At 45.4% G+C, this 14,660-nt stretch overlaps 1 protein-coding gene across 1 annotated transcript in view; it reads left to right on the plus strand.

Moving 5' to 3' along the window:
- The first annotated feature begins 808 nt into the window (after positions 1-808).
- The window catches only part of nudC (nuclear distribution C, dynein complex regulator), a 36,124-nt gene continuing 22,272 nt past the window's right edge, over positions 809-14,660 (plus strand). The window contains exons 1-5 of the mRNA XM_075696002.1: positions 809-986; positions 1,419-1,496; positions 2,746-2,928; positions 5,683-5,742; positions 8,838-8,951. Coding sequence (XP_075552117.1) covers positions 909-986; positions 1,419-1,496; positions 2,746-2,928; positions 5,683-5,742; positions 8,838-8,951 — 513 coding nt within the window. The 5' untranslated portion in view covers positions 809-908. The remainder of the gene's footprint in view (positions 987-1,418; positions 1,497-2,745; positions 2,929-5,682; positions 5,743-8,837; positions 8,952-14,660) is intronic.

The following is a 14,660-nucleotide window of genomic DNA, read 5'->3' on the forward strand; positions in this document are numbered from 1 at the left end:
CCTGTCCGAGCGTAAACAAACTCGACGCCACTCCGCAATGCCGGCATGGGACAAACGCATACAACGCGCGCTAAGAAACCTGCTGCTCCACAGAATCCCGCACATTTTCTCCCTCGCGCCCGCTGTAATTCGCGCCTGAGCACAAACAACTGGCGATCCCTCAAATGAACGTCTCGTCAGAAGACCTACGAATAAAAAGAAACTCACGTGACTAGAGTCGCCATCTACTGGAAATGAAGAGGAAGAGGTAATGTGACCTACGGCCAGTTTAACTGGCCTCCGAAATTGCCGACGCTTTATGTTCCGCTCTGCGTTTTTGCGAATCGAAACTCCCAGGGACGGCCGATCCCAGACAACACACCGTCGAACAAATACATTCGTGTTGTTGTGGTGCGTCATAATGTACTCTCAAGGCTGTCAATTCGTATGCGTGCGTGTGTGTCAGCATTGACCAAATATTTCGTAGGGTGTTCTCTGACACGAGTCCGTGTTTACGCGTCGTTGTGTGCTGAAACACGAACTTTCTAGATTTTATTTCTGACACTTTCTACAGCGACAAAGGGCCATATTGTTTTCTCAATTCCATACCAGCATACAATTTTACGCACACGGAGCAAATCGACAAGTTTGCATCTAGCGGCGAAAGCGAAATCGTAACCAGTTCTCTACAGTACATTTTTGTTAACTAGATCCTGCCTAATTTGGCCAATTAAAATAATAATTTAATTTAATTTGATATCTAAATTGACTTTCATTATTATTTTTTACATACTTCTTTATATCATGATATCCGTGACGCTCGATTTGCGCATTGCCAGGCAACGCCGGTAAACGACGGACCAGACAGACGTGCCCTGGGAGTCTGAGCCAAGCCCGATTAGCGAACCGACTACGTAGTAGAAACCACAATGCCTGAATCTGACGTTGAGAAATTCGACGGTATGCTGCTTGCCTTGGCGCAACAGCACGAAGGTGGCGTGCAGCATGTGAGTTGACTCGAATTGTAGTGCTGCCCGTTCGCCGTACCGCTCGTGGTTGTTACTAGGCCTAACGACGTAAACACGCCTGCATGATCCGGCGATTGACGGATCTCCGACTGGAGCCGGCGTGGCCTTCGTGGTAGATAAACCAACGTCGCCTGAAACCGAAGCGTTGAAATGATCTTAGGTCTATTGAACCTGCATCTCTCAGTTTATTCAAGTTTGAGCATGAGTATGTAAATTAGCTGCGTTGACGATTTTCGACTACTTTATCGCTCATGTTGATTCTAAAAAAGTTCTTGCTTGCTCACGAACATAATGAACAAAATATAATCCTTAACCATCGAAAGCATGGTAGTGGTGCACTTTTTAATGCAAAGTAGCGGCCCAACTACTCGACCTTTTGTAGTAATGATGTGCTTTCGTTTTGTTGCCTAGCTCCTAGACACAATCTTCAGCTTTCTTGCCAGAAAAACTGATTTCTACATTGGCGGGGGACCAGGCTCCGCGAAAAAGGTGGGTAACACGACCTTTCTGCTGTGTTTCGCTAGGGTTGATAAGATTCTACTGTAACTGTAACTGTTCGAGGATATTCCGCGTCAGTGGGAACAGGTGTCGATTGAAGTTATTTTGCTGTTCATCTTCTCTAATCAGCTGCGCGTTTTTGAGACGACCTGTTTGTTACATTTCCGATTCTTAGTATGAATTTATACGTATTGTATTTAATAGGCAGCACCATCAGTTAATTCGGTACCAGTGCAGATCAGCGAGAAACTCTTAAATTTCTTTTTTATTACCGGCTTGGCAAAAGAAAGTTCAATGTGAATATTACATGGCCCTAAAAAACAACTAGTCACTGCCGGACCAGTGTGTTGTGATAAGAACGATGTAGGCTAGTAACTTTGTCTGGTGGCTTTTGTAGCTAAGAAACTTGCTTGAGTGAGTAGTACGGCAGACGATTTTGTACAGATCGGTTTGCTGCGGCTAACTGTCTGCTACTGTGCCATGGGGCTTGTTGCCGCGTGTTCAAATTTTCGGCGCACGTCAAAGAAATCAGCTAGAAACGGTTTTAGGCACGTACTAAGAAAAGACATGGACAAGCGCTTGTCCGTGTCTAATTTTGCGCCTAAAACCGTTTCTAGCCATGTTACCAATTAGCCAGACAGCAGACGGGACTAAGTAGAACTTCATCTGGAGCCCTCCACTACGGAACACCTCATAGCGCAAGTGGTGCTTTGTCTTGTCTGCAACAAGTACAATATCACATCACATCTTGGCTTAATTTTTTGCTGTGATAGCTTTCTTGGGTTTATCCTCCGACTTTGCCCCTACTTTGGGGTGTGTAAACCTTCAATATATTAAATCAATATTGCCCCTTCCACAACAGACAACTCCGCATCAAGCACAACCATTTGATGCATAGCCATTGCAACGAAGTTGCAACCAGGATACTTGGGACAGTGGGTGCTGCTACGGAGTTTCAACCTGGGTGTTGTGATTACAAAAAGGTATACTATGTTGTGGTGTGATTTGGCATTGTGGTAAACAGTGAGATTGCCACTTCGTTAGTCGTTTGATGTGCCCATAAGGTTTCGTAATTGACAGGTTGCATGGGGATACACAGCAGGTCACCCAATAAAGCTATTGCTGACATTGACGATCATCTTCAACGGTTCAAGCCACCTTAACATTTCATTTCTTGGGGTGGCCTGCGTTTTTGTATATTGGGGATTGTGTTGCCAACATCTATTTTCACGCGTTTCAGCTCATACTCGAGAAGTTTTCCAAGTACGAGTCTGTGGCATTAGCAGAGAAGGCGGAGAAGGAAAAGAAGTCAAAGGAAGCCGAGGAGCGGCGGAAGGCGAAGCTCAAGAAGGACAAAGAGGAGTGCACAGTCCAAGAGATTAGCGACGCTGAGGCTGAAGCCCTTCAAAAAGAACTGGAAAAGGTCTGTACCACTGTCTAATTCTGCGCAAAGTGGCTATGTACAGTTGGCCACTAAATATAGTTTTGACATGTCGCGAGGGTGGCTTCTCACAGTGCTATTACCCAAACAATGCAGCCACAATGTCGTTTCACCATGCGATCACTCGTAACACGTTTCGTGTTTAGCCGGCGATCATTTTTCACCCAATTATTGCTGTTGTCGATTTGTCGCTTGGTGCAAGACACGCGTGTAGTGCTGTGTCGTGCTGTCACATTTATTGTTTATGCAGCTACTCGACCTGCTAGCACTTTGACACCTGAACACAGCTGTGGGGTATAATCGTTCTTCAAGCTGGTTTTTATTGTCTAGTGCTATGGTGCGAACATTATAGGCGTTGTTTTCAATTTAAATACATTTACGTACCAAAACCCGCATCTCCATGTACGTGGAAAAAGTAACCATCTCCTCATGTTTGCTGTGGTAAAAACTGCACTTCATTGCCGAGGAGAAGATGGAACTATGTGTAGTATGTTGCCATGTTGCTGCTGCGGATTTTCTTGCAATCTCGAGGAATTCGAAACACACTTCAACATTGCTTTCTGCCCTCCGTGACAGCACATATGTCTAGATCAATTTAGTGTCAGATTTTGCCAAAGCAGATGACGGGTGTATGAGTAAATTATTTTTGCACAGTTCCACATGTTCATACGCAAGGTGAATATTTTGAGGGATTTCTTCCTAGCTAACTTTGCAAAGCACTTTAGCAAAGGAAGAGGTTTGGGCGTGTTGGTGGGACACATACAAACTGGAATACATAGCGCAAGAATGACACAGGGACAAGCAGGAACACGGGATGAGCACAGAGGGTTAGCACTCATCCCGTGTTCCTGCTTGTCCCTGTGTCATTCTTGTGCTATGTATCCCAGTTTGAAAAGCAGTGTGCTATATTTAAGGCAGCGTACAAGAGATGACACAAGCATTTCTTTTTAAGCGTATTCTTGTCTGCGTCAGTTCTTTGTGCTGCAGCATCGTGAACGTAATCCAACTTGCCCAGTTTTCTGTTCTTGTGCGCAGCATCTGTTGGACAGGAAGTTTGTGACAGGCCAAATTCTCACATAGCCTGGGTGCATAGCCTTGAATCCAAAGTTTCAAACTGTAGTAGTTATTGTGACCTACATAGATTTTCATTAAATTAGAGGCGCTGTGCTCTTAACAGGACAGAAATTCACCTTTGATGTGAAACCTGTGTCCTGTAAACTTTTTTTTTTGGCCAACTGAACAGTCATTTGCCAAGAGCAGTGTAGTGAAATAGAGCATTGTAGGGTCCTGGCAACTTTGTGTAGTGCCTGTTTAACTCTATATACTTGAAAACTCTTCAAAGTAAGATGGAAGTCACGTGGCTCCTCCGAGCTTTCAAGCCCCATAAATATATGAGATGGTCGACAGGGATACATCAGAGCCAGCTGTGGCCATGGGAGCAGTGGCTGCCTTACTTTTGACAAAAACTGGATGCATACCTGCCAACTCTCCCGATATTTTGTGATGTTTTCGAATTTGGGCTTATTCTATGATTTTGCAAATGTTGCAACCAGTTTTATGAAAAATGCAAGTATTAATGGGGTTAAAAAATGAGGTGCCTCTAGATTGCAAAAAAGTGCATACAAGAGAGAAGTTATCATGGTACCTATCAGTGTTTTACGGAACGGCATTCATGGAACTAGTTCCTTTTGGGAGGAACGCCACTATCATGTTAAGGGTCTGTGGAGCTGTAATGATAACTCGTTAGGTTTACGAAGGAACGGCAGAGGGAACGTCATGCAGGGCAGACACCAACATCAAGGTGCAACTCTTGCTGAGTTCAAACAGGGGCTATACAAAGTTGTGAAATGTATTCTGCACATTTTTTTCCCACTCATACTGATATTGAGTCAGCATTCATTAAATTCCTGTGTATTGTTCCTTTCGACACGGTTTCTTGTGCAAGAAATTTAGTTATATTGGTACATGGGAGTAACTTTCTATTTGCACATCTAAAGTGCAGTATCCTGACTGTGCATTTGAAGACCGAAGTGGAAAGTGCCATGTGTGTTGCACTTGTAATAGAAGAGCACCAAAGTTGCAGTTAAACATGTCTGAAGTATGTCTGGTGCTCCATGAAAAAAATTTTTTCTAGGAGTGGTTCTTTGGCTTCTTTTATCTTCAGATAATCTGCTGCCAGCGATGTTCAAATTCGTATATGTAGTTTGATGTGAGTTTTAAATTGCGCACTTTATTTCGCCCCAGGATTATCCAACCATGTGTGCCCAGTAATGTGCACATTCTTTTGTGTGCGTGTGTGTGCGTGTGTGCGTGCGCGCGCGCGTGTGTGTGTGTGTGTGTGTTTGCACGCGCGTGCGTGCTCATGCGTGCACATGTGTGGCTGAGTGGTTCAAGGAAATGCTGCAGTGTGTGAAATCGAAAGAACTGTGTGGATCTGCACAAGTGAGTTGTGTGTCTTGTATACTGTAAATACATTGTTTCTTTAATTAAACATAATTTGTGTCCTTACCGCAAGAGACTAATCATGTTAATTCCGGCCATTTCTAACAATATTCAAATTTCCTTATATGTAGTGTATTTTGCATTACGTGGCTCATAAATGGCTCATAGCTTGTTCGAGCATTTGTAAACATGCACTTAGTTCCTTTTTTTTTTTTTTTCCTACTTCTAAGGCTCTATAAACGCTAACAGGAAATTATTGCAAATCATTCATCTATGCTTTGCACTATGTTTCAGGAAAAGGAAGAGAAAGCAAGGAGGGCTGCTGAGGCACAAAAGGAAAACGAGGAGAAAAAGGTAAATGAGAAAGATGCAGAAGTGGGGGCAGGGGGGGGGTGCAGGGTTAGTGTACTATGTCTATAAACTTAGACACTGCTGGCTCTTTTTTTTATTTGGCACCTATCTTTAAAAGACCCCAAACCACCTTTGACTCTTTTAACAACACATTTGAAATAAACGTTCATATTGTATGCAAAATGGCACAATGATCGCGTTCAGTGAACATGGCAGCACCATTCACTGAGGGGAAGCCACACACCAAGAATACGATCCTGCACTCCTCTCTGGGCTTTTCCAATCCCAGCTTCACATGTCATAGGGCCAGCAATGCCATGCGGGTGACGCCATCAGGGTAAATGTTGTTTATTGATCGAGGGATGAGAGAGGCAGCATGGCAAGAGCTGGCTGTGTGTTCCGAGAAGGGAGCAAAGTGAGTAAGAAGCTGAGGCGGCCGCATAGTCATGGTCATAAGCCTGCAACTTGGCTATAGTGGCATCAGTTCGCAGACTTCTTGCAGCTGCATGTTCATTGTAAGCTGGGACACAGCTGCGACTAAAAAAAAATTTTCGAGGTCGGAGTGGTTATGTGCTGTGGTTATGTCCTTCTGGTGCTGTCATAGATCAGTACAGTAAGCAGATAATCACATTAACCAGTGCTCAGCCACTCTTCGTACCCACTCAAACTCACCAGCTCTCATTCCTGTTCATACTCGTGGCTAACCACACCTTTTGTCACTCACATTCTGTATCCCACGCCTGTGAAATCGACGTAGAGTGTGTATGAGCCAGTGGGCTCATGAGGGAGTGTGTTGACCTTCTGGGTGCTGTGATGTGCTGCTGTGGAAAGGGTGCATGACGTCAGCCAAAATTTCCCTTACTGTAAGCTATTCCTTGGACTGACCGTGTGGAGGGTTTTACACCATATATATGCAGCTGAGGTATAGTATTACAGCTGTGATGTGTGTCTGAACACAATTCAATTTTGTTTTTCCTAGTGAGCACTAGAAATGTCCCCAAGGGCTTAAAGTTGCAGCGCTCCATTCAAACGTTCATCCTCACACCCAGTTTCTGTGTGTTCAGAGCAAGGAAGTAATGGGCATTTGAGTTGAATGCACTCCCACTTTTATGACTAAAATAAAAGTTCTGTACCTCCAATTTTTGTTACCAAAAAGAAATTCAGCCTGCAAAATTTGTGTTCTCAGAACTAAAATTATGTACGTTTGGGAAGCTTTTTATTGCACTCTATGTACCACAACATGTGTTCGATATTCTGATTTTTTCAAATGACTGCAACCATCACAAATGAGCTGATAGTTCATGCCCTAACTTGACTAACCGTATTTACTCGATTCTAACACGCCCTCGATTGTAACACGCACCCTTTTGTCGTCACCGAAAAAAAGAAATGTCCTTTATAGTACCGCACACCTCATTCTTTCATACAGAAATACAACTTCTCTCATTTGGAAAAAAAAAAATTTACTTCACATGCACTAAAGTTTCGATAAATAAAAATGTCGCAGTTTCGTCTGAAAGGCGAAGCATAGATTATGATAGCAAATTAGTAGATAGCTATACGAAAAGTAAGGATGGTAGTTTTATCGGCCGTGTAAGCTTTTAAACATTTGCTTACTAAGTGAATTAACAAGCATGGTGTCAAGCACACACACACACACAAGCAAACATGTTTCACTCAATGACCACGGAAACTCTTTATCAAAGCGCTGGAGTGAGGAAGTGCGGTAGCAGGAGCGAGGGAATTGACCTTTGTGCGGCCTCTCGCTTCAACGCGAATGAAGTGATGAGAGCGCAGCAGGTGTGCCTAGGTGCGTAGTCTGTTGTCTCCGTTGCAGACTCTCGGATCGCTTTCAAGATAAGGGCTGCGAGGCCACGTCGTATGTAGCAGCCACTGGTTTACAACACCTCTCCTGTTTTCGCCAGTCCTGCATGCATGTTTCGGTAACTTTCAATGCCCATGATGCGGCCTGATTTCTGTCCGTCTCCACATGCATGATCACTTTCCTTTTAATTGCAGCATCGTGATGAACTCTGCATGCCTTTGCAGTCGGCACTTCCGTGTTGATAGAGCAAGCACAGAAAACCGGAATACAGTCGGTGCACTAACCTAAGCCAAAGGAAGCATTGCCTGCATTGCCTAAGCACATGTACTATATCACACGGAGGAATCTGCTGCAGCTAGGCTCGAAGCGCATACGAGGTGGCCATTTTGAAATGCCGATGGCGATATGGTAATGCAGATTTAGGGTCGTGCTCAATTCTAACATGCACACAATGTTAGGACTCGTTTTATCGGAAAAAAAGTGCGTGTTAGGTTCGAGTAAATACGGTAATTCTCCAGTTCAGCTTAACACATGTGTCTCTGGAGGATAAAGAATATGGTGTGGTGCTCTCTTATCACTAGCTTAGCACGTAAAATAACTCTTAAATGAACTTTCATAATAAAAGTGACATGTTATCACCAACCCCTGCAGCATTTGTCTTTACTACTATCCTAATACGGTACGTTTCCGCTAAGGGTGGGTGATTATCTTAGCTGTGTTATAAGCGTTGGCATATGAATAGGGTACACTTCTAACATATCAGTGTAAACATGGCTGCTATCATTGCCACTCGCGGTTTGTTGCGTGCCCACGAGTGCAGACAAGAAGAATCGAAAGGCGCCTTGTTTGTTGTTGTTGACCACAACCATTATAAAGCCTACGCATAATGAAGGCAAGTTTGGTTGTAGCTTTTTTTGTCACGGAAGTGCGGAAAGTGATAAAAGGAATGAAATGGGGCATCTGCTTAAGAATGTTTGGTGCGTGCAGACCGCTTGGTTCGTCTTGAAGAGTCATTCGCGTAGCATTCGACAGATGGTAAGTGCGATCATTTTTAGCTAGACTTGGCGCACGGCGCCGCTGCGACAAGTTCGGGGTGCGATCGTTACACAGGAAATTTAAAGAAATCGAATTTGGCCGACAAAATTCAGGGGTGCGATCATTACGAAAGTGCGATCATTATGCGAGTAAATACGGTCAATTGTTATTATTTGCCGATGAGAAGTTCTGACTCTTCGTGCTTGTGGCTCATTATTGTTGGGCTCACTTTGAACAGGGAGATGAGGACGAGGAGGAAGACGAGAAGGACAAAGGGAAGCTCAAGCCCAATGCTGGCAATGGCTGTGACTTGGAGAACTACAGGTGGACTCAGACCCTCTCTGAAATTGAGGTAAGCTTAACAAAAGTGTTGGTACATTATCCCGCAGTGTTTTCTTCAAAGTTTAGCCTGTATCAAACTCACGTTTGTCGCCACAATGTATATATTGAACACTGCACCACTCCGCATCCCTACACATGCACCTCTTTCCTAATGGGGCCGCAATCACTTTTTGTGTGGAATATTTAATGCCAACAAAATGGCACTGTTTTGTATAGCTCAGCAAAATAAGCGGAACACACTCACAAAAAATATTTTTGGCTTAGAACTCACTTTGACTCGGTCTCACTCAAATTCTACTCAGCTGTGCTTACTCGGGCTCAAACTCGCCAAAATTGCACTCGGCTGGGCTCACTTGGACTCATACTTGCCAAAAGTCTCAGTCAAGCTCAATAGGCTCATGAATTGGTCCGAGTCTGAGTGAATCAACTGACGAGTGAGTTTGCTGTTTTATCAGATGCTGTCAAAAAAGCCGTTGAATATGGAGAGTGTCACCTGCCACGGAGGAAAAATGAGCAAAGTATGTGTCGTGTCAAGCAGCCATTTATATTGTCAAGAGTGGATTTCCACACTGCCTCAAAAATGTAAAAGGCCTGCGCGGCCATCGCAGTAAAAATTCGTTAATTCTACCTTCGTTAATTCAGAAAATCTGATAATTTGGACTCGCCCTTTGGCCCCAGCAGGTGTATGCATTATTTAATGCAATGAAACTCTCATTAATTCAGAGATATTTGGCCACACATCAGTTTATTCGGACAACTCTCGGAGCTCGGCGAATGTCGCAAATGTGTGACGCAAAAGAGCAAAGACGGCGTTAACGTCCACCAAAATGGAGCAGTGGAGTTCGCATCGCCATAATCATTAGTAGAAATTGTATGTGAATGACAGCAATACCAGAATGCTGCGCCTATGTGTGCGTTTAAAGCCTTTATTTTCGCATTTGCCACCACGCATAGCACCGCATTTGTGGCGTGCCTTCATAACTGCGTAGTCGCCACCCATGATGCATTGCTAGCAGCCGTGGTTTCGTCTGCAGCGGTTGCAGCAGTAGTTTCACTTTGATTCGGTGCGTGTGTCGGCCGTGCGCCTTCATGACTGCATAGTCACCATCCACGATTGTGTCGACAGCAGCTGCAGTTTCGTCCGCAGCAATTGTAGCAAACAGTGGTTTCGTTTTGACTCGGTATGCGCATCAGCCTTGTGCCTTCATGATTGTGTAGTGGCCATGCATGACCGCATCAATAGCGACTGCAGTTTCGTTCGCAGTTGCAGCAAACAGTAGTTTCGTTTTGGCTCAGTGAGTGCATTGGCCACACGCCTCCAGAACCGCAAGGTCGCTGCCCATGATCATGTCGGCTGCAGCCGCGCTTTCATCCGCAGTGGTTGTGACAAACAGTAGCTTCGTTTTTACTCGGTGCAAAGCTGTTGAGGATGAAGAGCACCGTTTACACTGCGATGGGTGGCGACACTGGTGAAAAAATAATCAGGATGTGTGCGCATGTCTCAGATGACGTGCACCAAGACTGCGCTGCGAAGGAAATTGATTGTGAAGCCTTTGTTGCTGCGAACGCTAATCAGTCACGAGATGACGAGAATTGCAGTTTCCGCACTGCTTTTGTGCAAAACAGGAATGGGATTTGCTGTTTGATTCAGTGAATGAGGGCTTGTTGATGTAGTAATCATTTGTTTGTTTTCTTGATACCTTGGATAATTCGACATTAAGTTAATTCGGACATTTCTTTTGGACCCGTGAAACCGAATTGAGTGGATCCAGGCATGGAATTCCGAACCGGATATATTGCACCACTGGATTTGTCATTTCAAACTGTGGGTTTTCGCAAACAACGTTTTAGGGTTCGAAAGTGGCCAAAATGAATTTGACCTCACTGGCGAATTTTAGATTACAGTTTGAATTGGAACAAAACCACCTGACTCTACATGCACACATAGGTCATTTTTTAGGAAAGGCCATCGCAGCAGTGGTGCGCAAGACTCATCGCTGTGCACTTTGCGGGTCCACAGTGAACGCGTTTCTTTCATGCATGCATGGTTGCACGTGAGTGGGAATGGACTGGGGATGTGGCGTAAGCTGAAAGGCAATTTTGAATCTAACAGCGTCTGCCTGGATGGATTCCCTGCCAATGTATGGCAGTCGGTCGTAAATTAAGCATTGTAACGGGCATGCTGGGAACATTCACACGCACATACCTGCCAACCCTCCGGATTCGCCTGGGAGACTTCCGATTTTTTACTGAACTTTCCGATTGTACGATCACTGTCTTATATCTCCAAAAGTGGTCTCTGTTCACGCAATAATGATTTTTGCGAAACCGGCACCGCAGAATCTACAGCCACATCGTAATCGTCAGCATCACCAACAATGGCCGCACTAGCACCATCGTTATCATCGACTAAGCAGCCGAATACGCTGCCTAGTAAGCCGACCAAAGACACAGCCAATGCATGCCTTTCTCCATGGTGCACCTTGTTACGGCTGCTTGTGTGTATGATTAGTGTTGGCTAGGCATGTGTGTGCGGTGCATCATGTAAAGTTACAATCCTCATATGCTTGATGCCATGGCGCTATCAAAGCTCAAGAAAATGTATTTGCAGAAGTTTTTGCTTATACTTCTGAATTTCCATGCTTTTTGACATCAAGAAAAGGAGAGCATTTTGCATTTTGTACAACGTGTGGATGCGACGTCAGCGTGTCTCACAGTGGCAAAGGCGACTTGAAGCTGCATGTTCCCGCGCCGAAGAATCAAAGCTATGTTCGCACCGCTGAGCAGCAAGACAACATAGTGAACTTTCTCAGGAACAACTGCGACGACAGTGTCATTCATGTGGAGTGCCTGGTTTTGGGATTCCTCATCGAACACGACCTACCTCTTAGGGTCAGCGACCACGTTGGGCCTCTTCTACGGAAAATGTTTCTGAAATGCAACGAGGCTGTAGCGGCAGCAGCATCGGCGTCGCACGAGGGATGACGTAGACGCTCGCGTCTACACGAGGCTCGAGCGGCTGGCGCTCCGGCACGGGCTAGCGTTCCGAAGGAGATCATTAAAAAGAATGCTACGCTAAGAGACGGACTGTCGGTTCTTCCTCTCCTGCGAGAGCCCGAGACTTTAACGGTCTACGTGGTCGCTCGTCGCCACAAGGCGAAGCGTCATGGATGTGGACGCAACAATGAAGAATGCGGGGGTGGCCAACCTGAAATTTATTTCACAGGCATCGCTCTCGAGTCTTCGTTTCTTTATTCAGAGTTTCCCTCAGCTGCTGCCCCGAGATACCAATGAATCTGCTGAAGATGCTTTAGATGCTCTCGAAGCTGAGTTTGCCACACTACAGGTGTACAGTCTTCAATAGGACATTCTGAATGAAGAAAGGTGGGACGTGCAGTGGTGTATGGTTAGAAAAATGAAAAACACTGATGGAAAACATGTTTCATCGAGTTGCTAAAGTGATGCTCGATTTACTTGTGATACTGCGTAGCAAAGCAGAGTGTGAGGATTTTTAGCATGGCCCGAAAAACTAGGACTGAATTCCGCTCGTCAGTGTGGAACACAACCCTCCAACACCTACTGCTAGTGAAGGGCCATGAGTCTGGACCATGTTTTGAGCAAGGCTACTCCGACAAATTTTTGAAGTGAGCAAAGTCTGCTACTGGAAAGTCCTTGCAAAAGGACTCATCGAACAATGCCTGAAAGTTTGAACGAACACCTCCTCCTCTCCCCCCTTGGCACGAATAAAAAGTCTCCCGATTTTTTATCTCGCCAGATTGGCAGGTATGCACACACTTCACAGAGCAAGTGCGCTGGTGGTGTCGCAGTGCATAGAGATACAGACTGGCTTGCTTCTGTGCTGCATCCATTTCTAGCTTATCCTGAATAAAAACGCACAACAAATGCTTCGACACGAGATGCATTGTGATCTCGGTGACTGGAAACGCGGGCTTTTAGCATTAACATGGTCAGTATATCAAAGACCATTCGTAGTGCGAGTGAGTTATAGCACTCATGTGCAAACAAAGTGAGTAAATGTTTTGCTTTTGACACAGCTTTTGAGAAGCAAACAGGTAAATTCCCATTTTTCATGATCTCTGGAAACTCCAAGACGTTCGAAGTTTCCAGATAAGCTTCATATTGGTAAATTTTATACAGTAAAAGCTTGTTAATTCACAACTCGTTAAATCAAAATTTCAGATAATTCGAAGTACAGTCGAACCAAACTATATCGAACCCGTTTACATGGAATTATCCTCTATATCGAGCAATTTCTGAACACAGTATAGTTACAGTGAGTATATGTAGCAAAAGTTGCGCTTACATCGAACAAAAATAGCAGTGACTCCCGATATATCAAACATCACAAGTGGCGCAAAAGTGCCTCCAGAAGTTGGCTTTCCCTCATGGCGGCGGGCAAACCCGGCAGCATGGTTCCATCCACCCACTCTGCCTATCACGACTGTGCCGCGTGGTGAGAGCTGTCGACGCCCCCCCTGCAAAAAAAAGAAAACATAAGAGCTGGAAAAAAAAAAGAAAGCTGAACAAATGGCTATTGCACTAGCCCTGCTGGATAGCTCACGGGATGTCATCTACAGTGATTCAAGGTCTGCAGTCAGAGCATTTGAAAAAGGCACCGTTTCCAAACAGGCCCTCAGACTTCTTAGGAGAAAGGCAGTCACGCACCACTTCATTTATTGGTTTCCCGCACGTCAGGGTCAAATAAAGGGTGCTCCTCCCAACCTCAACGAGTCGGCTCACGGGGCTGCGCTTGAGCTTGCCCACCGCGCTACCCTCGACCAATCGGAAGCCGACTCCCCAGAGAACAGGGACACGCCCTCCACCTATAATGAGATTACGAAACACTACTATCTCAGCCGTAGAACTTGCTTTGTTCCTCATCCGCTGCTCAATAGAGCTCAAGCATTAACGCTCCGTCTACTACAAACGAATACCTTTCCCAATCCGTCACTCTTACATAAAATCTATCCATATACTTACACCAATGACACCTGCTGCGATTGTGGACGAAGGGCCACGTTAGAACACATGCTCTGGCGGTGTGTCCGGTCACGCTCTATCATCGATAACAGCTCAGCCAGATGGGAGGCGGTTTTCCGCAGCCCTCTTCTGGCTGACCAACTCTGGGCTCTCCAGCAGGCCCATGATGCAGCCAAGAGGCTCGGCCTTCTGGTTCCCACGTGGGAGCGGCCCGCTTCATGAAGACTCACAATCTGCAGGACTTCAATAATGTTTTGCCATACCATACCATACCATACCATACCCGCAGCCCTTGCTCAGACAGCCAGTCAGAGTCTCTTGCGCCCTAGTCATGCAAGATGGTGGAAGTGCGAGTGATCTCACTGCTTTTCTGGTTCATTGTGTTTGCGCCTTGTGGGCCTTCTCCCACAGTGCTGCCATGATGGCTAGTGCAAAGTGGCAAAATTTGTTTTTCGCCGTGAAGCTCGAAATCGTAAATCAATTCGAAGATGGTGAGAAGTCGGATGTCGCCGCAGCATGTGAGATTCCGAGGAGCACTCTCAGCACTATCTTGAAGGAAGAATAATGGGAAGATTAGGGGCTAAAGCAGACAAACTCGCGACCCAATGCCCATGGCACCCGACGCGTACGCACAGCAACGTCGAGGCGGCTGTGTGCAAGTGGTTGTTCCGAAATTGCTTCAGATGTGTCGGCTTCTGCATGCCCGGTGGTGACTGAT

The sequence above is a fragment of the Dermacentor variabilis genome, chromosome 6 (genome assembly GCF_050947875.1).
Source record: "Dermacentor variabilis isolate Ectoservices chromosome 6, ASM5094787v1, whole genome shotgun sequence".
Classification (NCBI taxonomy): domain Eukaryota; kingdom Metazoa; phylum Arthropoda; class Arachnida; order Ixodida; family Ixodidae; genus Dermacentor; species Dermacentor variabilis.